Source organism: Drosophila grimshawi, unplaced genomic scaffold (genome assembly GCF_018153295.1).
Source record: "Drosophila grimshawi isolate 15287-2541.00 unplaced genomic scaffold, ASM1815329v1 contig_848, whole genome shotgun sequence".
Lineage (NCBI taxonomy): Eukaryota > Metazoa > Arthropoda > Insecta > Diptera > Drosophilidae > Drosophila > Drosophila grimshawi.
The window spans coordinates 16,949,838-16,972,956 of NW_025063692.1; the positions used below are offsets into that span (position 1 = coordinate 16,949,838).

At 37.9% G+C, this 23,119-nt stretch overlaps 4 protein-coding genes across 7 annotated transcripts in view; 2 read left to right on the forward strand and 2 right to left on the reverse strand.

Annotated features, from left to right (window-relative positions):
- Nucleotides 1–18,458, reverse strand: part of LOC6565332 (protein gone early) — a 30,338-nt gene extending 11,880 nt beyond the window's left edge. The window contains exons 1-4 of one of the 4 annotated variants that reach the window (XM_001991668.2): nt 18,435–18,458; nt 9,780–10,173; nt 8,234–8,584; nt 8,011–8,169 (exon numbers count right to left, since the gene is read on the reverse strand). In XM_001991668.2, the coding sequence (XP_001991704.2) occupies nt 8,011–8,169; nt 8,234–8,584; nt 9,780–10,161 (892 nt within the window). In that variant the 5' untranslated portion in view covers nt 10,162–10,173; nt 18,435–18,458. Of the gene's footprint in view, nt 1–8,010; nt 8,170–8,233; nt 8,585–9,779; nt 10,174–12,574; nt 12,666–18,434 lie in introns of those variants that run through there. The other 3 variants (XM_032737955.2, XM_032737954.2, XM_032737953.2) reach the window with 3 other exon arrangements.
- LOC6565385 lies at nt 1,217–1,849 on the forward strand. Its single transcript, XM_001991670.1, has one exon. The coding sequence runs from the start codon at nt 1,217–1,219 to the stop codon at nt 1,847–1,849; it is 633 nt and encodes a 210-aa protein (XP_001991706.1).
- On the forward strand, nt 6,355–7,609 carry LOC6565333 (pupal cuticle protein 36). The gene is made up of 3 exons (XM_001991669.2): nt 6,355–6,369; nt 6,453–7,269; nt 7,346–7,609. The coding sequence occupies exons 1-3, from the start codon at nt 6,355–6,357 to the stop codon at nt 7,579–7,581; spliced, it is 1,068 nt and encodes a 355-aa protein (XP_001991705.1). The 3' UTR covers nt 7,582–7,609.
- Nucleotides 18,459–20,744: 2,286 nt separating the features above from the next.
- Nucleotides 20,745–23,119, reverse strand: part of LOC6565331 (integrin alpha-PS2) — a 35,593-nt gene continuing 33,218 nt past the window's right edge. Inside the window, exons 7-9 of the mRNA XM_043216069.1 lie at nt 22,846–23,089; nt 21,133–22,761; nt 20,745–20,834 (exon numbers count right to left, since the gene is read on the reverse strand). Coding sequence (XP_043072004.1) covers nt 20,745–20,834; nt 21,133–22,761; nt 22,846–23,089 — 1,963 coding nt within the window. The remainder of the gene's footprint in view (nt 20,835–21,132; nt 22,762–22,845; nt 23,090–23,119) is intronic.

Sequence of the window (23,119 nt, forward strand, 5' to 3'; positions counted from 1 at the left end):
AAACTTTTAAGCTGTTAATTTTTGGTCTCTCTAGAAGCCAAATTAAACTTAAAATTTGTGTTGGTATTGTGAATAGACTGTTTGCTTGCATCTTAAAGAATATAATTTAGTGTGCTCCATTAGACTGAACTGTGTCAAGAAAACACAAGAAACACAATAACAGATGGAACAACCTTCGCGAGACAAGCTGGCTGCAAGACCATCGACATCTGTATCACTTTTCATGCCGCCCAGCTATCGAGCGAAGCAATTTTTCTTAATAAAACCGATGATAAATCAAATTAGTTGTACCATTTTGCCAAATACGACATGAAAGTGTGGGAATTACGCGTCAATTTATGCAAATCGATGCGCATCGAGGCCTGAATCGGAATCGATGTCAAGCCGCCGTATAAATTCTCAAAAAAAAAAAACTAAATAATAATAATAAAACAAAAAAAAGAAACACCGCTATTAATATTTTAATTGTCTCGACTTGTTGACAACGCAGCCAAGCCAAAACGAATTAATCTACTAATCAGCAACGAGGCTGCGCAACGCACCGAAACTAATACGAGTATCTAAAATAAATTCGACATTTTTGGGCTGTGAATTTATCAGTGTGTAAGCACACAGATTAGATCAGAGCTCGGGGCAAGCTCATTAGTCAAAAAAAAAATATAAAATAAATATATATATATATATATAATAATGTGCGTAGGCGTTGACTGGGGCTGAATATAAGTTGAGCAATAGTCAGATTTGTATTGGTCAACGATTAAATATGAATGAGCCATGTGAAGTGAGACAAATCCTACATCTATATGAGATGTTTTTAGTCTCGTCAAACAAATCCAATGGAGAATTCAAAACATTTCCCATCTTAAAGAAATATATGAAGTTAATGTTAGGGCCGAATTCGCGGATTGCGTTTGCCCAAGCATTATTTCATATGCATTTTACAAACGAATGCTTAAAGATCTTATGTGGTTACAATAAAGTTTTTTTTTTTTAACGACTCTTTTGTTTTCACTCAATGGCCATATTAAACGCATAATTAATTTGCGGCAAGTTTGTTGCCTAAGTCTTTTGTTTTTCACCTACTAATTGGGCCGCAAAAAGAAAAACAAATGAAATCTGTGCAAAAATTGTGATTTTCCCCAAACATCCAAAAGTAGATAAAAATGACCGTGGCACATCAGCTGCCACACACACATTTTGTGGCATCCACAACAGCATGATCGCGTTGGGCACTCTAATTGCATTCCTCAGTTCGGTATCGCTTTTTGGTTTCGGCCAAACGCAGGTGCCGTCAAGTTTCTATCTGCCACCGGCGACAAGTGAAAGTATTGCGGCGACACCGCCACCAATTATTACGAAACAGTTCTACAGCGTATCGGCTGCTGAGGATTCCGAGGAGCTGCAGCCGCGCACAAAGCATCTACTAATTGGACGAGCGATGCGCACCTATCGTGTCATCTTCATCCGTGCACCCAGTGCTCAAAGCGAGTCCGTTAAATATACGACGGAGTTGGCGCCACAGGAGGAGCGAACGGTTATCTATGTGTTGAGCCGCAAACAGCCGGAGCTGGAGGCGCACGATATTCAGCCACCCAAGCGGCAGACGGTAGCGTCCACAAAGCCAGACGTCTTCTTCATTCGATACAGGACGAACGAGGAGGCGGCCGCCGCCGAGCGTGAGATCCAAACGCAATTCGATGAACTGGGCGGTAATACGGAACATGCAGCTCCATATGTAGCGGCCGTGCACTCAGTAGTCGGTGCAGTGGATGCAGCTATTCCAGCTAGTCAACCACCAGCTGCTACAGCCGGCTATGCATACCAAAAACCCACGGCACGTTTCTTCTGAACTGAAGAGTGCGGATGGCATTTGTTTCGGTTGGTGTCGATTTAACGATCGACGCACGTGCACCACTAAGCATCTAATTAACATTGCTGGGTAGCAGCATTTGCATAAATACGATGAGCGTTAAAAATGAAGACAAAACCGATTCAAATAAAACCCCAATCATCCAATCCAAAGTAAACGCAACAACAACAAAATCGTCGTAACAAAAAGTTCATCTCGCACACTTTTTGATAGCGTTGTGTTTTGTGTGATTTTCTTCTTTCTTTTTGCTGATACCCTGTAACCAAATGGATTGTTATAAGGTGTGTCAAGCATAGAGAAACATATCCGATTACATTAAGTATATTTAGACACACATTGATGATCGGCAACAAAAGTGGAATCAATCTAACCATGGCAATTAGACGGATTATAAGAGATAAACACTTGTGCACAAGGTATCTGCTGGTCGAGTTTTCTCGACTAAAGCTCCTCCCTGCTGATTTTTTTTTATACATCAAAAACTATGTTTTCCTTTTTTTTGCAAAGTGCTTTGACCCTGTGGTCAAGCGAGGCAGGTGCTGCGCATGTGAACAATATAATTAAATACAACAATAAATATATATACTTTATAATTGATACATCTTAGAAATCAGCTGATTTTTTCGTTAAACTTTTAAACTTTATACAGCTATTTATTTCTAAATAAGTTTGTATCAGTGAGATATACGTGAAAGAACTTTGCACTTACTTAAATTAAAAAATATAAGATTGATTTATGTAAGAGTCAAAACTCGAGTCCTGGACAATGAAAACATAGAACAATTCATTCACAAAACTGAAATGGTTAATATACATATTACAATCATTTGAACAGTTGTGCAAACTGTGCTGTATCAGCAGCAGGGGCTCCCTGATTCGTTAAGCTTGGAGTCACCTGACTCTTAATTTGCATAAATTTTGCAAAATATAAAAAACTTCAATGCACCTTTTTTTTATTTTATTTGCTTCTTTGCAAGCAGCTTGTTTAGATTTATTTGCATTTGCATTTAATTAATGGGATATTGAAAGCGGCGACCATATCTGGACATCAACCGGGCGACCTTTTTGTGATTGGCAGGCAAACCGCACCAGTTGGCAGCTATTAATCTTCAAATGCGCAAAATTTAAAAAAAAACACATGCTAAAACAAAACGCAAACAAAAAAAGAGAAAAATACAATAGAGGAAAAGTTATGCAAGCGAAATATTCAAGGACAAATGCATTAATTGGCCCGGCAAGAAGTTTGTGTTCTAAGTCATTCGTTTTGGGTTGAGCCACATGACCCACACACGGTGCTTAATTGAAATATATATGTGACCATTAAAAATTTAAAAAAAAAATCTCCCGCCAAAGACTTATAAGTAATTTGGTGGACTTGATTTAAATCTGCTTTTTCAAGGTGGCTAACTCGCATAAATCATAACATTCAAGCCATATAAAATGTGGTCTTAAGCAAATGGCAGATCGGCCGCAGAAGCCACCGACAAAGCTCGCCCCAAAGCGCATTCAAATTATGCCAATTATAATGAAATTTTTCAATAATATATAAATAAATAAATACAAAATAAATACAAATAAGATGTTGCGATGCGTTGCGATGTTTGGAATTTCTGTTTTTAGCCGCTATCCAAAAATATAAATGACCCAACATAATCGAGTCATCTTTTTGTTTAGATGCGCACCGCCACCAGCCGCGCTTATCAAATGAAAATGGAAATGCTTCGATTTACAAATAGCATTAGCCAGCCCATTACCTAAGACTGGCCCAAAGTCGCGACAACTGTGACCAGTATGTCTTCATTGAACCTCGGCCCACCATCTCAGTCATATGGCATTCCATCCATCCATTCAATTAGTAGTTCTATACTAAGCCACATTATTCATACATTTTTTGGCTTATCAATAAAATCTACGAGAGACACACAGGAAATCGTGTACAGTAATTATCGAAATAATTTTCTGAATACGGAAGAAAAATGGAAAGATACAAAAAAAGACAACTTCAAATGAGTTTCTCAAAATTCTAGGGAATCTTTTAATAATTTGATTGATTTGATATTGTATGAAACGTGACCCGCCGAAGATTACATACCCTTGCAGACTAGGAGATAATTGAATTTGAATTGAACCCATTGGATTTTATGGATATGCACGCGTTTGTCGCAAATCAGTGATTTCAGTTCGTTTTTTTTTTTTATTTTAATTTCAGTACCTGTGCCGGCTAGAATATTTAACCGAGTTCAAGGTATATCGTTCTTACTTGATTTATTTTTTAGTGTTAGATGGAAGTTCTACATTTGTTTAATATTGTTCAATTAGGGTTGTATGTCTATGCCTATCTCGATCTCACAATTTAACTCAGCTGTTGACCGATTGATCCTATGGTAGCTATATTATAATGATTTTTAACTTAATATTAACTAGAGCTGAAGCGAGTTTGCATAGCATATCGAGTCGCTTAGGGGTGCTGATCAAGAATATATATATATATACATTATGGGGTCTGAGACCCCTCCTAAATTATCATACCATCTGCAAAGGTATACAAAATACGACTTTACTTTAGATGAATTACAAAAATCCTCGGAAACTTTTAATCATTTGATTATAATGAATGCAACCTTAAACCAATAAATATATGTACAAAAAAAAAAACACAATTCAGCCTAAAATTCACTTTCCGAAAAGTTGTGTACCTTTGTATGGATGTGCGTATTTTATATTGGTTTTCAGAAAGCTTTATCATAAAAGCAACAAATATATTTTTATTATTATTATTTTTTTTTTTTGTAAACTGATTTATTTTATTTAAATTTAAGGATTCCCCTGGGCACAATGGCATGTGCTAGCTAGTTAGTTTTTTTTTACTTGAACAATAAACTGAAATTCATTTCATATACGTCAAATATGTGTGAAAGGGGTGGGAAATGAATCGACTTCCTCCAATGAACACTTGAATGTATTTGTCGATGTCTGCGCTGTCATTGAATGTTTTGCAAACAAGCTTTGCCTGCTTATTGGCTATGACTTAATTGTCTGCGTCAATGGACTACAGTCTTGAATCTGTATCATTAATTTTAGCCAAGGGGCGTATTAAAATTGTAATCCATGATATTTTCAATCCTAGCCTGAGGCTTATGCATAATTTAATACTTTTTAGTTAAGACACAGCCCGTCAAGTCAAACAAAAATCCCATTGCGGAAGTATTGTGCGTAAAATGTTTAAGAAAAATCCCAGAGAATTTGTTTGGAAAACAAAAAAGAACAACCATTCAACTTGTATATTAACCATTTCAACTCAGACAGCCAATAAATTGCGTTCATTAATAATAAAAAAATAGAGAAGAAGAAAAAATGTAATCAATCGAAAAACAAGATTGGTAAGAATAGAAGCCGTGAGAAGTAGACAAATTAAAGTGAGAGTGTAAAAATTAAAAAAAAAAAAAACATTTAACTTGTTCTCTTGATGTTAATACTAATTTTACACCAAAATTAAACCAACAAAAATGTTTCTCATACAAAAGTTCAATTTACATAGTATATATACATATTTCAATTATTTCTTTGCCAGCTATATGTTATTTATATTTGATATGATTTTCTAATATAATTATATACACTTTACACTATTTTAATATTAATAAATAATAATAAATAATGTTGTAATCAGGAAACATTTAGCCGCTCGATGTAAATATGAAATATTAACGTATGCAAATAGTTCAATTGTGTAATTATTTATATTTAACATACATTTAGTATTAGATATCTAAGCCACATGTTATTTTGAGCTGCTAAAATATTAGCACCTTGTTCAACTTTAAGCATCGAATACAAAATTCTGCACTTTAATGATTAAATCAATCGATCATTTCAAAACTCAAGGAATTTGCATTTAGCTGCAAAGATTGCAACGGAAATAATGTCGTTGGTTTTTTTTATTTCATTGTATTTTGATTGTTAATCTGTTTACTTAAGCTAATGCTGATGCGTTGTCAATGGCCGTTGGATGAAGAGTTGGAAACTTATCACTTGAAGCAATGATTTATGGCCGCAGCAGCAGCAGCAGCAACAACAATCGTCAATCAACGCGTCACATTAAAGGAAGCCAGAAAAGAAGAGGTGCTAGCGAGCGAGTACGAGCAACAGAGATAGCTGGACCGAGAGGGAGAGAGACAGAGCGAAAGAGAAGCTTTGAGCATCAAGTCAAATGTCAGAGGTTCGCATAGTCAAATAATTGAGCAATTAATTAGCCGCGATATTATAGAAGAAATACCACCGAAGACAACAACAACAACAACAACGATAGTATCAGAAATATGAATATATATTTTTTTTTGTCGATTGAATGTTAAGTATTTCTGAATAGGGAATAGCGGAATCGCTCTGGGGTCTACTGATATCCGACTATAAAAGACCAAACGACAGCGAGGAGCAGCAACAGTTAATCAGCAACTGAATTCAAACCAAGTTCAACTTAAAACATGCGTCTCTTTGTGGTAAGGCAACACAAGGATAACACAAGGATTACCAGCATATTGGACTTACACATTCTCTTTCTATCTCTCTCTCTCTCTCTCAGACTCTTTGCTCGCTTCTGGTCTTGGCTCAAGCCAAGCCACAGGGCTACAACTATGGCAGCGGCGTCTCTGGCACTCTGACGACAGCGGGCGGTGGCAGCAGAGGATTCCTCACTGCACCCAGCACCGGCAGCAACAATGTGGCTACATATGGACCACTGGGCGCCTTCCAGGGCGCCAGCGTTGGCTCACTGCGCGGCACTGGCTCTGGCTCCGGCTCTGGCTCTGGCTCAGGCTACTTCGCTGGCTCCGGCGGTTCTGGCTACGGCGGTTCTGGCTCTGGCTATAGCAGCAGCTCATCAACCACCAACTATGGCGGACGCAGCTCCTCTGGCTATGGCGGCGCCAGCTATGGCGGCTCCTCTGGCAGCGGCTTTACTGGCTTTGGACCCTCGCCCAACATTGGCTTTGGCGGACTCGCTGGATATCAGGCGCCCAGCGATCAGCAACAGCAGGAGGTGGACCAACAAGTTGGCTTTGAGGCGCCACTTGTGCACAAACAATTCATAACGGTCGCCGCGCCGGAGGATAATCAGAGTCTGGAGCGTGTCAAGCACTTGGTGATTGGCCGTCCACAGAAGAACTATCGCGTTGTGTTCATCAAGGCGCCATCCTCGAGCAACGCCAATGTTAAATTGTCGGCCGAGTATGCACCCAAGGAGGAGAAGACTGTCATCTATGTGCTCAGCAAGAAGGACTCCACGCTGGAAGTCAACGATATTGCCACACCCGCGCCCACAATTCCCAGCAAGCCCGAGGTCTTCTTCATCAAGTACAAGACAGACGCAGAGGCCCAGCATGTCCAGCAACAGATTCAGGGTAAGTTCGACAACGATTCAAGTTCAAAATTTATATAGAGTCATATTTGACTTAAACACACACTTTGCGTTCATAGCCGAATACGACCAAATCGAGGGCAGCTCGGAGCACACAGATGGAGGCGTGGCACCCGCACAGTCTGTCGTCGGCATTCTCGGTGGTCACATTAGCAGCAGCGGCAGCTCTGTGAACACCGGCAGCTATGGAACCGGTGCCAGCCATGGACTCATCAGCGGCGGCAGTGGAGGCATTGGTCTGAACACCGTTCACAAGGCCGCTCAGTCCTCCACGTACTTGCCACCTAGCCACTAGTTGGGTTTCAGCAGAAGTTAACGAATTTTTTTTTTATCTACAATAGTTTAATAGTCTAAACAACTTTTTTTTCGTAAATTTCTTTAATAAAATGGCTCTCAGATGAACAAATATTAAAAATACAAAAAAAATCGATGTCAGCATTGAAGATGAAATCTGATCTTATTTTAATTTAAGGGATATACAAGTGGAGGACCAAAACTACACACAGAATAACAGACAGACAGAATGAGGAAGCAAATGGCTAAGGCAAAACCAAAACCAAAAACGTTGAGACTATCTGGAATTGCCCTGGAGTTGGCTAAGCAGCGCCTAGAACTGTAGCTGTGGGATCTGCCTGACTATTGGGATGGTTTTGTAGTTGACGCCTTAACCAATCATTGGTTCATTGGTTTTAATACCCTGCTTGTCGTCGTCGGGGCAACTTACCCACAGATTTCATAGCCTGCTTGAGCAATAGATCCGACTGGCTCTTGTCCAGGGCATCGATGTCGCGACAATTGCGATAGAGGCTGCTTATGGTGGACTCAACAGCACCCTCGGCGGCATTGGGCAGCATGGAGATAAAACGATTCAGTTCGTTGAGTTCTGGAATATGAAATAAATTGATTAATTTAGGATAAGATAAGTTGAGATATAGCCAAATGCTTACCCTGATACTCATTATAAGTCTTATAGTTCCATTCGCCGCGCTTGATCACAAAGTATTCGCTATCGGCGTATTCCCGGCCAAAGTTACCGCAAGCCCAATCGTATGTCTCGTGGCAGGCACTCTTCGTTGTGTTGGCCCAGAGCAGCAGCTGGCGACTGCTCTCGACGCACTCCCGCTGCAGGCAGAGCGGCGCTCGCATATGGAAGGGCACCTCCGGCCAGAAGGCCACCAGCATGATGATGATCACCAGAAGCACGGCGCAGAGGCAGACTGTGGTCACATACAAGATGCGACGCTTGCGCGACAGGCTCATCAGTGCGTCAAAGGAGCGTCGTCCTGGAAGCAGCAGAGCTTCAGATAATCCAGCAAATGATAAGGCGGCGCATGAAATTTTTATGAGATGTGCATGAAATATGATTATGATGAATGAATGCTCAAATCTTCATAGCTACTAAATAGACAGGAGATTAATTGGCAGACTACCTAAATCGAGGTATAAAATATTCAAACAGCGTTCGTTATTCGAACTTACACTCAAAAAAAAATCACACCGAAATTTAGAAAATCATCCTAAAAGCTAGATACTTTTTCTGGTGATACGAAATAATTTATAAATATATATATTATTCGATTTGTTAAAAATGTTGTATTTTCTTAAGATATACATTTCGAGAAAGTATAAATAATATTCATATTTTTAGAAAAATACTTTTTAAAATTCAGAAGAAACAATTTATATTTGCTGTTGCGAATTCGAATCACCATAAAATGTGAAGTTTTTCAAATAAAGATGTATGAATTCATAAACTAATCTAAAGAGTAGAGAGTAAAGAGTAGAGTATTAAAACAATAAATTTAATAATAATCTAGGTAACAAAAAAGTGAAAGTTCGAATTCCGTATGCACATATACAAAATACATTGTAAATTAAACATAATTTTTCTACATTTTAGAAAAATTTACACTGGAATTAAGAAACGAAAAATCCTAGTTTTTAGAGATGATATCGTCTCTTTTAGAAATATATAATATACGATCTGAATCATTGCGCCCAAATTAAGGCGTTTTTCTGAAATTTTAAAGAGATTTTATTCTAAGTGTAGACAATTCTCAGAAAAGAACATTATGGTTTAGCACTATCCGCTTTATAGCATTAACATAAGCCTTTTGTTTGCGATATGTTTAGAGTTTCTTTTCATTCATTTTTATGCTTAAATGCTTTGTGAAGTGATTTATTGAAGTACAAACATCTAACAAAGACAGGTTGTTCTTATGAAGGCAAATTATATCATTAAAATATCAAATATAACCTGTTGAACTGTGTTCAAATGTTGGTTTTATCCAGAACCTATTTTGAATCTGAATCATTATCACGAATATACAATGTAAATTAATTTGATATATTCAATGATCAGATCGAATCCGCCTGGCTCAGAACTGATTTATGCAATTAAAAATGCAAGTTTGAATAGTGACAACGATTTGGGTGGAATTGTAATTGAAATCTCTCTCTCTCTCTCTCTCTCTGTCTGTTTATCTGTCTTACCTCTGAGTCCATTTGCAGATGCATGCGTCGAGTTTGGTGTATTTGCGGTGGGCGTAACACCACCCACTGCACTGGCATCGCTAAGCGCCTCCTTACGTGCAGCCTCGAGCTCCTTGGGCGTGAGTCCAGCATCGTCCATGTGAAGCTTCTGCTGATTGGTTGTCAGCGGCGCCGTTTCGCTGCCCTCGGTCGGCTGCTTGCTGCCCAGGCCGCCATCATTGCGCTCATCATTCTGCTGCTGACCGGTGTGAAGCTTATAGCTGCGATCGTCCACCTCATCGACGGAACAGATTGTCGGCTTGTATTTGCCCTTATTCAGGGCCATGTCCAGGTTCCTTAAATTGCGCTCAGGTAATAGCTCAATAGCTTCGTTTAAGTGCATTTCCAGCTTAAGCTGCAATAATAGGAAAACGCATAAGTCATTTGAATCTCAGACACTTGTCAATTGCCCAACTGGCCGATGTACTATATGAATACCATATATGTGCATGTATGCGGTTTATATGGCAATTGATAATCATACACATATATTTATATATGTAGTAGTAACAGCTTGTAGTCTGTCGGCTTTATCAGCTTGGGTAGCGAGCTTAACGTAACACTTGATTATCAAAAGATTACCTTGAGACATGATATACAAGGCATCCAAGCACACACAAACACACACACACACACACACAACCACACACACTCACAGATACTTGAGCATTTTGTAGAGCATCGCAGATAAGTAAAAAATGGCACTTAGATAGCGCCCACTTATACATGTGAAAATATATATATATATATATATATATATATATATACGTACCTACGTGCGTACTTCACAGATCCATGTCTGCATACATACAATAAGCATTTACATACACATATATAGCTTGAACATTCCTGTCAACATTTGACTTCTTTTCAATTTTAAATTGACAACAATTGCTGCCAATTTGCGAACCAACTCGGGCGACAGTCTTTGTTTCTCTACTATTTTTTTTTTCTCTCTCGAGATTTTCACTTGCAAGTCTCATATTTATATAAAGTGGATTTGGGATTTGGTTCTAGTCGCCAATGTGCATAAATTTTAATTGGCAAAATTAGAAAGACGTGCAAGTAATTAAAAATGTAGACTACTGATCTTTCCAATGATAATTGCCCATTGACATCCAAATGTGCTACATTTGTCGATTCATAATATTTACTTTGCAAGTCGTCTAAATATAGCATTAAAGACCATAATAATTTCAGGCTGCAGCTGAAATGTTTATCATCACCACCCTCGATTTTAACTTATTGCATTCAAAATTCCAAATTCATGTATTCGACCTTAAATTGGATCTGATTATTGCCATGCCATTGGGGGCAGCAAGTGATGCGCTCCGTTGGTTAGCAGCGCTTAAAATAGTTTACAGTTTGTAATTTTATAGCCAGTTTGTCATTTGATCTGTGAATATGGCGAAAAAACCCACCCACGTCAGCTGGGGAACAAACAAAGATTGGGTAGCAATTGAACAAGCGGAGATTGTGTTGTGTTGAGACGTCGGCTTTGGACTAGTGTACTCAACTAGAAAATGTTATCAACAATTTGAGGTAAAGATTGTGTAGAAGAGTCAGAGATCCACTCAGAACACAAAGCGTAATGTTTAACATAAATTATACATTTTATATATAAAAGATAACAAGATAACTATCTTAGGCACGACGAAGATTACAAATGCATACAGATCTGATTAATCTGATGGCATTTGCAGTATTGTTCAGAATACGAATTAATTGAAATTGATCCTCTTTTTGATATTCAAAAAAGAACCCTAGAACGCGTAGGATGTAACCGACTGTGAAATACTCTGAAACCAATAAGTAATACCATCTAATAACGGTTGCCCCAGAACGGGGTTGGTGTAGCCAAGAATTACCAATCTGTGAAGGAGGTTTCTAGTAAACTACACTCAAATTTCTTCTTCTTCTTTATCTAACTCAAAAACTACGGAAGATATTCTCATTTCTGGTGTCGCCTACTTTCGGAAAGACATCGCCAGCAACCTACCAACCATATGTAGTCGAATTCATTGAAATAGTGGGAGATATATGGGTTTATTGATTAGCGACTATCAAATTAATCGATTTTATATCCTCTAGTGGACGTAGCACCCCGATTTTGATACTTTGTTTGACGTAGACACAGACCAGTATATGTTCCAAGTTTCAAGACACTAGGTGATTGGATTTAGATACTATGGCTATATCGACGTTATCAAGAATGAATATATAATCTATGTGGTAGCAAATATCTTCTTCTGCGTGCTACCATTTCGAACAAATGTCTCATGCTAAATTTGAAGTCGATGAGTCGGTTTTTCAGTTGAATGATTTATCATATCATTGCTAATCCCATTAAAGCTTCTAGGATCGCGATAAGTGTTGGTCAGTTTGAAACTTGCGGCTCGCGGATTACGCACCCGTCCCTGGCCAGTGAAAATGAAAGTAACAACAAAGTTAGTAAGGCGAGCAACTTAAGGCAACCATTAAAGCGTTTGCTATCTTATCGGCAGAGCGATTATTGCTTAATTCTCGTCCAATTTTTATTCATTGGCACGAAGCAATAAAGAATGCCTCTATCTCGACGTTAGTTTATGTGGCAATCTCAGATAACTTACTGGCCCAGCCAAATATACATATATATGTATATGAGTAAATTAACTATTCTAAATTTTTCCTTTCGTTTCCCTTCCATTTATTTAATTAAAACATTTGCACACGTTATATTTGTGAGCGTCTTGTAAATAAAACAAATAACAATTTACCTATCTCCACAGATCCAAGGGCCACTTTAAAAGCCATGGCCCAAAAGACGTCGTCAGACAGTTGAGTAACAGCCAGATAAGTCAGTTAGTCGGTTGCTGATAGGTATAAGCTCAATACTTATGCATATACGCACACACACACACACACAAACAGCACAAAGTAAGCATGCGATTTGAATGATGATATCATTCTATTTCATCTTGATATTTTCATTATGTGTCACACCAAATCTGTCTGTTATGCAACACAGACAGTTGCGAAAATAAATAATAGCACCACCCTCACAAGAAATGTTTTCAAATGTGTACTTATTACTTATATTGGTAAGTTCAAGGAATTAATGAATACGTTTTTCGAAGTGGAAGATTCTTAGGAAAACCATCCTTTTCAACGTATTTAAGGAAATGCGAGAAAAAGTTAAGAAAATGAACGAAATAAAATATATGCACCACTTTTAAACATTATTGATTTTATTAAGATCGGATAAGAAAGAAAACAATTTGTTCTGTTTTCATATTGAACAAACTATTCCTTTTTTCATTTTAAATTTCAATTCACTCATTCACGTTTAATTGTTCATCACTTAACTTGTTACTTAATTTTAATTTATCATTTGTATATCTCAATATTTCTTTTTTAAATTCACATTAAATAAAAAAAAAATAGAAAAAAACATGAGCTGCCCTAGATTTTTATTGTTGCTAAGCTGATAGTATCTCTCAGTCGACCTCTCAGTCGAATTGAACATTCTGGTTAATAGCGTGTTATCCACTTGAATACAGATATTAATATTAATATTAATTGCACTATCCGAGTCATCTTAAGTCGTTCATCCGCTATAATATGTTACATATTTGATTTCCGGGTCTTTAAAATTAATTTTGCAGTTGTTTATTGGTGTTTTTTTCTACCACTTTGTGCCTTGAGTTGAATATAGCACAAAATAATAGTTAAGCAAAGCAGTATTTCAAAAAGAAAATGCAAATGCAACATGGTTTTTAATGGGTCGCAACAATGGTGATGACATTCATCAAAGCCAAAGTGCCGCAGCGGCACTTCTGTAAAAGTGGGCTACACACACACACATGTATGTATATACATACGCTTATTTGGGGAAGTGGAGAGGTATCAAGAATCTGTTTATGGGTTGTATTTCGTATTTGAAATGCTTAATTCGTATTGTGCGGGCTTCGATCCATTTTTGGGTAGCTTCCTGCCTGAATTTGCTTGCTGGTTTTGTGTATGTTATTGCGTTGCTCTGTTTATGCCAATGGCAGTGCAAAGCTGCAACACTCTCTGCCACGCACAAGTTCGTGCGTTTCTTCAACTGCTGCGCAGTTTGCATTGTCTTCTTCTTTTGCTTCCCCTTCAGCACATTGGGGCGATGGGGGATGGGCAATGGTGAATGGTTGGGGATGCTTTGAGACGCAATTCAAGATGCGCGTCAGATGTCTTGTGTTAAGAAATGCGATAAGAGAATACGAATCGTATATGTATATGCTAATAATAAGAAATTTTTATATTTATTCCTAAATTCAAATGTATAAGATTTAAACAAACAAAAGTGCTCTTGATTAGCATTACAGAAAATATGCATTCATTACAATTTTGGCTGTAATATCCATTTACTTAGAGCCATATGTATGCACACATTCAGCGGATATCCACACAGCATTCACTTTTCAATACCATAACAGATTCTATTCGTAAAACTCAATTTAAAGTTGACCATATTTGATGAAATATGTCAAATTGCTGGCGGTCACAGAAGCCGGACATAGACATACAAATATATATATAATATATATATAACCAATAAGAAAAAACCGATGTCAAGTTGGACACACATAAATTCAATTGAATTGTCACGCTGCCCACACAAGCTGATTGACATGCCAAACATTCAATTCAACATTAAACATTATAAAATTAAAGGCATAGAAATTGAATTCGATGTCGAGCGTAATTGACAATCAGATTTACACACCTGTCCGCCTGTCCACCTGTCAAGCTGTCCACCTATCGCATTGTCGAGCAGTTAATTAATATTGTACCGCCCCAAGAGGGTACTATAGTTTTCTCACACAATATGCAACGTATCGAGGGTAAAAATTGAATCTAAAAATAATAATTAAAGCCAAAATTCAACTGGTTTTCATAAATTAATTTCTGTAAACAATTTGATGTCTAACAAAAAAATGGAAACTTAAAATACTAATTAAAGACAAATATTAATTAATTTCTAAATTTCTAGAAAATCACTTTTGGATTGAATAGTGTAAGGTATTTAGTGTTCGTTTCTTAACGTTCATTTCTGTTGTTGGTGCCTACTGTCTCAGTGTCGCCATTTGTTGCTTTACCATGTTGTTGCTGAGGTTGTTCATGTTGTGCTATTGACATTTAATTTGTCAATAATGGCGCACCGAACATCGTCGCCCATTATCAAAGTGTTTCAAGATACTTGCCTCAGCAAAACTACAAATACACAAACAAAACAAAAAACAAAAAGAATACAAGAAAGAACGGTTATCTTACGCACAAAGGCCGAAGATTAAATACCCTGGCAAACCAGAGTTGCACTGCTCACACCTACATTTTTGTTTGGTTTTCGAAATAGTTGAATATTTTTATTTTTTGGTTATATTAAATAAAATGTTTGCTTTAAGCAATTTAATTTATTTGAAAAGAATTTTTCGCTTTAATCCAATATTTTCCGAATGATACCTATTTAAGGCCTAGCTGTGAACTAAACATTCTAACAACGCCCATCTCGATGATATAAGCTATAACTTATCTTTTGACCGATTATTCCAATGCCAGCTAAATGATATGAGTAGTCCGAAATGCGAGTAACTTAATACCACATATATTTTGTGAGATTAGTCAGAATAAAAAATAATTGTTTTTATTTTATTCGCAACTGTATATAGCTAATGGGATCGGAGACTCGACTACTACCAAGTAGACTCTACTACTACCAATAATTGACTATTGAAAGGGGCAGTAGATGGCAGAAACTCTGCGTTTCGCTGCTGATAGCTGATGGCTGATAACCTTGATTGCTGACAGCTCGGCTTGCACAACGACCGAGCTCTGAATTGCTGCTAATGTTATTGTTGTTGTTGTTGTTGAAATATTAATGTGTCAACACTTTGCCTAGTTGCACTTATAAAAGCCAGAGGCGACGGCGACGCCAACTTAGGCAGTGGCAGCGGCAGTTTACGCTCAGCTGTGCACAAGGCAATGCAAGTTTGATCAGCACTCGCTGATAACGGAACATGCAACAACAACATTAGTTTAATATAATAATTTGTTTAATTTTGTCAATATTTTATTTATTTGTGAGTGCATTTTTCTAAAATTGCTCACTCAACACTAAAGATAACTTCAATATTTAAATTATATAGAACGCTGCAACACGTTTTTCGTTCTTCATACATAAATGCATACATATTTCAAGGTTACCAGATTTTCTTTCCTTTTCCATATTTAGCTCAAGAGCCTATGCAAACAATCTGTGCATTGATTTATTACAGATAAGAGACACTTCAAACACACACAAAACAACATATGATTTTGACCGCTTAAGAAAACTCTACAGCCAAGAACATGAGTAATAAATCAATCTAAGGATGACAGATGTTTTCCTTTTATGGAGGTCTTACAATAAATATAGTGCAGCATCAGAGTTTTAGTGAAATTAATTGTAATATTTTGTAACATTTTTACATTGTTGTTGTCCTTTTGGAATCACAATGATATATTTAATAATAGTATTACTATTTGCTTGCTGTATTGTGCATATATATGAAGATATCTCCATGCACTTACTTCAATATCCAACAGAAAAATACATAATGTCGAAAGTTTTCTAAACATCCCCCCAAATATAATGAAAGTTGACTGAGTATTTATAAAGCAGCATTCGATGTTAGCTGAAGCGTAAATCACAAGTTCAAGCGCTTAACGGGAAAAGGTGCGGTTTGTTGCCATATTTATGTACATAAATAAATACACAAATACATATATATATATATACATAAATACACATGCACTGTACATGTGCGGCAACACACATAAAAAAAGGTAACTTAGTCTTGGAATACCGTAATTTGAATACTCTCCCTTGCAGAATAGGCAGACAAAAATATACAATATTTGAGTTTAGTTATTGTTCCTTTGCAATACTATACACAACAACAACAACAAATACTTATAACGTATTTCTTATATTGGTATTGGTTATTATCTGATTTACTATCTCTTTTAATTGATGCGCTGGCGCAGCTTTTGAAAAATAAAATATATTTTTTTGTTCATATTTAAAATTGTTATATATCCTCGAATAAGTCGTCAAATTGTAGATATAGTGAGCTTTCTATATTTCGAGTATTTATATTTATATCTAACTACTTTTTGAAAATATATGCTAAGCTCTATTCCATATTTGGGGGTGTAATGCAAGTGCATTCCAATAATCTGTCTTGGTATTATATGGAGTCGTATAGTATTCCATTTACGATCAATCACAGACGCATACTTTCTGCATTACAGGGTTATTTGGGTTATACAAAGTATAGATTATTAAAAAGAAATTACGAACATTATTTGAAATCTTTTAATTTAATGATTACTATTTAAAATTTTCATCAATTCATTGTCGTTTAAACTACATACAAAATGAAAAATGTGATATATGTAGTTAATGAATAGAATAATTTATTTATATAATCCAGCATCTTCACTTAAACGTTGCCAGACTTTCTAACATAATTGTCGAACTCTTTTGCGAGAGGGCATTGAAAACAAAATTAAAACGAGTGCAAATCGAGCGGATATTCGGCAGTCGATTCGATGATGCGGGCAAAAGACAACTATTAAAACGATGGGGGAATGGGTGTGTGGGCGATGGTGGGGGTCGGCGTAGCTTCGTGCGTGTGCAGCACAATGCGCAAATGCAAAGGCAGAGGTAAACCCAGTCACTATACGGCGAGAACAAGCAACAAAAAAATACAAAAATAGAAAAAAAAATATAACGGTATTCGAAAGGCAAAAGTGGAGATAAAAACAACAGCAGCAGCGCCAGCAGTGAAAGAAGCGGAAATGTCGTCGTTGTCTGAGAGGATGACCAAAGATCCGTGTTTAACCGAGAATACATACACACACACACATACATATATATATATATATATATATGTATATAAGTGTGGTGACTATGCTTAACGGTTATTGCACATCCCTAGATCGCAGCTGCTTTTGTCGACGTCGACGCTGTTACGCATTAATTATGGGAATTTCTTCTCTTTTTGTTTTTGCGTTTAATGCGCAGCACATGTGGCCTGTATATGCGTATGTGGCTGTGTGGGTGTGAGACGGTAGCAGCACAACAACGCAACAACCACCACAAAATAAGAGAACCAAAATCAAAAGCAGAATGCACTGCTGGCAGCATCGCAGGCAATGAAAACGACGCAAGCGTCGCCGTCGCATTGCTGTCTGCGCAGCATTCACATATTGGCTCTACTCTCTTTCTACAATTTAGCTTCTTCTTCTCATTGCTGTTGTTTTTGTTGCTGGTGGTGGTGGTGCTGCTGCTGGTCTTGGTTTAGTGACTTGACGAACCGGTTGTGCCGGCATATCTCACAAACACATACACACACACACACATGAACATACCAATACAAGGATACTTTATAACTACGGCTTGAAAGTGCTCTCTCTCTCTCACTCTTTGCTCTGTACTCGCTCCATATTTGTAGATGTTTCGTACTTCTCACATTCCAAAACACACATACATACACACACACACACATTTGTAGAAGCACCTGAAAGCGGAGCTTAAGCACTTTTTGCTTTTACCTTCTTGTATTTGTTGTTGTTGTTGCACTCACTCTCGTTAATTATATTATTGTAATTGTTACAAAGAACAAAAATAAGAGATCTGCTATCAGTTAGCAACATGTAATTAACATATTATTCACACACTCTTTGAATACACGCTAAATATTCGATTTGCCTTTATTTTTATTGTTGCGTTGTTAAATCTTGGCAAACACTTGTTTTTTGTAGAGCAGCTTACTTTTAACTTTCATTCTAAAAATAAAAACCACAACCATTTAATATTCGCTTTGTGTATGACTTCAAAAAAAAAAAACAAAATGAAAAGAAAAGAAAACAGTTGCAGTTTTACGCGCACAACTAACTGAACGACAATAACAACAACGTCAGCGTCAACGTCAACGTTCGCCAATTACGCCGCGGCACACGTCGCGCAACGTTGCTTTCTCAATGATTACTAAAGAGAAATGTAGAACAAAATGAACGCCGCAATTACCGTTCTATGTGTATCGAGTAACGTTTCAAATTTCGAATGCAGTTGTTACGAGCTCTGTTCTGCCGTCGGCACACAGCGTGCTGTTTATTTTTTTTTACGAAAAACATGTACGGCAAATATTTAATTGCTGCAATTGCTGCATGAACACAATACACACAAAAAATCCTAAAATACTTTTATTTTAAACAATTTTATTGTCATTAGCCAATGCACAAACCTCTGTGAATACGTTAACGCACACGAGAGCAACGTAAACGCAAAGTGAGCATTATTATCGATAGTCTTGTCAATTGATAACTATTTGTCGATTAGTCCCGTCACTCTGAATAACATTTAAATCGCGTCGATAAGGATCGATTGTTTTCAAATTCATTTTGAATTTCCTGCTGAAAGAAATATTTTGTTCCAAAATAAAATTTCACAGATGAGTTTTTACAATTTGACCCTGATTTTATTGATAACTTTTCTTTTTTTAATAAAAAATTAAATTTAATACATATATTAGCAAAAAAAAGAATAAAATACATACGCATTTATATAAGTACAGTTAATAAATTAAACAATAGCGAGTTGTGCTTAAATAATAGGTAGACACAACAAGCAAAAGCCTACATATATATTTATTATACACTACCCAAAGTTTATTTCGAGAGTACACCAAAAGAAGTCGATCTGCGCTTCTTGCGGTGTAGTATGGAAATAAATGCATATTAATTAATTAAACGAATTAATTATTCATTTTCCTTTTTTCTCGACTTTTTTTTTGTTTTTTTTTTAGTATATACACAAAGACTTTTACAATTATGAGAAGAACAAGAAGAAAAAAAAACATTACACATTGTTTCTTTTAATAGTTTTGCATTAACCCATTTTGGTGTTGCAGATTTTACGATTGGCAAACTTTGAGTTTGGCAAACAATTTTCTCACGCCTACAATTTGAAAACTTTCAATAATATGTGTCTATGGGAGGAGTGGATGGGAAGGTTGGGGAGGGGAGTTAGGAGGGGGTTTTGGGGGGGGGGGAATGGGAAAATAAAAACTTTAAAGTAGCACCTAATATTTGATTTATTTTAATGCTACTGCTGGCTGCTGGCGCCAGTGGGCGTGGCAGTATGACACTTCTCGAAGCTTCTCTGCGGGCAGCATTATTATTTCTTGATTACAAATAAAATTCACATATTAATTAGCTTAATTTTTCATTTTTTTTTTTGTTTTTCTTTTTGTTTTTGTTTTGTGGTCTTGCTTTCAACATTAGCTAAAAACACTCACTCAAAAAACCACTCGCACTCACGCACACAAATACATTTACATACACGCATACACAGTCACACTTACTTACCATATAGTTTTATCTTTAGTACACATTAAAGTAGCACTCGATGGAGAAGTTCATCAAATTTGCAAGGTTTCATTGAACGAATTAAATAATAATTAAAACAAACGAAAAAAAATATCATTTAACTTTTTTCGCATCAGAAAGTTCTCAATTTTGTGACTAGGCAAGTTTTACGTGTTTTTGTTTTTTTTTTTCTTTTTTTTTTTTGTTTAAAAAAAAATTCATCGCAACATCGCACATTAATTTTTGTATAGATTTGCAGGTTTCTTTTTTTTGTTGGCTACTTTTGTCGTTGGCGGGCGTTTTTAAAAAGCGCGCGCGCGGCTTAAAACTTGGCTAAGCGCGTTCGTTATTTAGTTAGGTTTGTTTCTAAAACCGTTTCTTGTTTTTTGGGTTTTCTTGTTTTAGTACGTTGTTTAGTGCGATGTTAATTGTTCGTATGTGTAGTGTATTAGTTCTGTTTCTGCTGCTGCCCGTCCTACTGCTGCAGCAAAGGCCTTACAGGTGCTCGTCACCATGGTAACCGTTCCGCAACGGTTGTCGCTCCTGCGAATGATCCGCGGGCCGGTTGCGCTTGAAGAAGCCGCACTGAAAAGACAAATTGGTTTGAATATTGGCTGCACAGGTGATTGAAACGGTAACGGTTATTGAACTTAAATTAAATAAGAGGAACTAATATAAAACTGTTAAGCAATAAATTTAAAAAAAAAAAAGAAAGTATTACTTTTTGGCAAAAGTTTGAAACCAATTATAATGATATGCTTTTGTTTTATATTAATTTGTTATAAATTGGTGAGGATTAAATTTGGATGAATAACTGAGACAAGTGCCTTAAATAATAAACTTAAATAATAACTTAACTTAAAAATTCGAATAATCAACTGACCTTATAGAGTAGAAGGACGAGCAGTAGAAAGATGAGTGCGCCGGCGCAGGCAGCCAATACAACGACCCACAGTGGCACCACATCGGGAACTTGAAGTGGCTCCGGCTGCGCTTTGTAGAAGATCTCATGCGTCTTCACAATCATCTCCATGGGTCGACCGATGAATGGCAATAGCGTCACATTTGCCACAGCCAGCGTGGACACGTTGAGTGGCACGGTGGGTGCCAGTTTCTCCATTGTGCTTGCCACCATGCGAGCACGTATCGCCACAAATGCGGCATCCGCATCCTCATAGCCAAGATTCTGGACATAGCAGCGCAGACGGCGACACTGGACACCCAGGCACGGTGAGGTGCCATTGGCCAATCTCATCTCAATTGTTGTTGGCTTGTCGCGCTTAAAGCGTCGCTGCGTCGAACTCGAACTGGATGTGCTCCACTGACGCTGAACGGGTGACTGCGATTCAGATTGAGCCTGTGCCTTTTGCTGTTGATTGTCCTCATCGTAGAAGTCTTCGTTCTCCCGCCCATAATATGGTTTGGTGCCGGAACTGTAAACAACATGATGTTGCACATTGCCCGGATGTCCGTATTGCATTTGGGTCTGGTGCAGCTCGTTGTCCACATTGCCACGATTTAGGTTACCCAAATCCAAGGTGCCAGTTTGGAAATTTCCACTGCGTCCGCCATACATCGACTTGTCGCCCACATTGCCACCAGCCAAATAAAGCTGCTGATTATGTTGCGATTGCTGGGGTCGCATCTGGTAGCTTGAACTGGAGCTGGTGATCACATGAGGACTGGCCATTTGTATATGTCCCCGGGTGCTATGTCCACGCAGATCGGCCTGGCTTGGACCACCGCCAATTTGATAATCGGTACGATTGCCGCTGCTGCTGAATTCCTGTTGGCGAACGGCATTGTTGGCACGATCCAAGTGCACATAGGATGCATCACCGGTAACATCCTGGGCATCCTCGCGCTCCAACAGCTCCTTCTGCTTGGGTGTCAGCCGACGCTGATTGTCGTTGCCAACGTTGACGCGTACAGTGCCCCCAGTTTGTGCATCATTCGGTATCTCCAAGTGGCCACCATCAGCAGCACCAGCACCAGCACCAGCATCCACATTCATCGAATTGCTGATGGCACCCTGAGCATGCAGATAGGATTTATTCTTTTGCTTCTCGTTGAGTTTGAGACCCAACTCATTGACCTCGATCATGTCGCAACGGATTTTGCCGCCAGTCTCTGGCTGATTGAGCACATACATCAATGGATCACCGGACTCGGTTTGATATGGATAATAGATGTCGACGATGGCGCCCTCAATGAATGAGCTGAGATTGTTGCGCAGCTCATAGATGTGCACCACCTGTGGCCCGATCTCCTCCTCGATGGTCGCATTGCCCGGTGCCTTGTAATCAGACGCCTTGTACACCTGATAGTCGGGCAGCGAGGTGCCCTTGATCGTTAGATCCGTTTCCACCCAGACGCCAATGCTTTTGCTACCAATATTATCGAATTTGGAGTTCTTTCTCTCCGGATTTGTTGAATTCGCCTCCCAGTAGAAATCATAGCTGGAAGTCTTCGTATGCTTCTCGGCTGGCACAAAACTAACAGCAAAGTGTGTCTGTCAAAAATAAAATCAAAATCCAATTCCATTGGTAATCACAGACAGAAAGATTGAGAGAGAGAGAGAGAGAGAGAGACCTACCATGTTGCCACCCTTGAGGGGATTGCCAATGTCGCATTTGAGGGTGTAATTGTTGCTGCCATCCGGAGCTGAACAGGTGATGGGCATATCGATCTTTTCACCGAGCTGCTGCAATTTGGTGAACTGCAAATCCTTTGGCGTTATCATATAGAAGGCAGCCTCGAAAGCATCCTCGTTGTTGTTCTTGATGAGCACCTCAATGGTCAGCGGTTCGCCCGACACAAACAGATACTTTTCCACAGCACTACAAAAGATTTGGCATTACGATAATTGA

Coding starts and splice junctions, on each gene's coding strand:
- LOC6565333 (XM_001991669.2), top strand. Junction 7,270..7,345: donor TGTCCAGCAACAGATTCAGG/GTAAGTTCGACA, acceptor TTGCGTTCATAG/CCGAATACGACCAAATCGAG.
- LOC6565385 (XM_001991670.1), top strand. CDS start 1,217: ATGATCGCGTTGGGCACTCTAATTGCATTCCTCAGTTCGGTATCGCTT.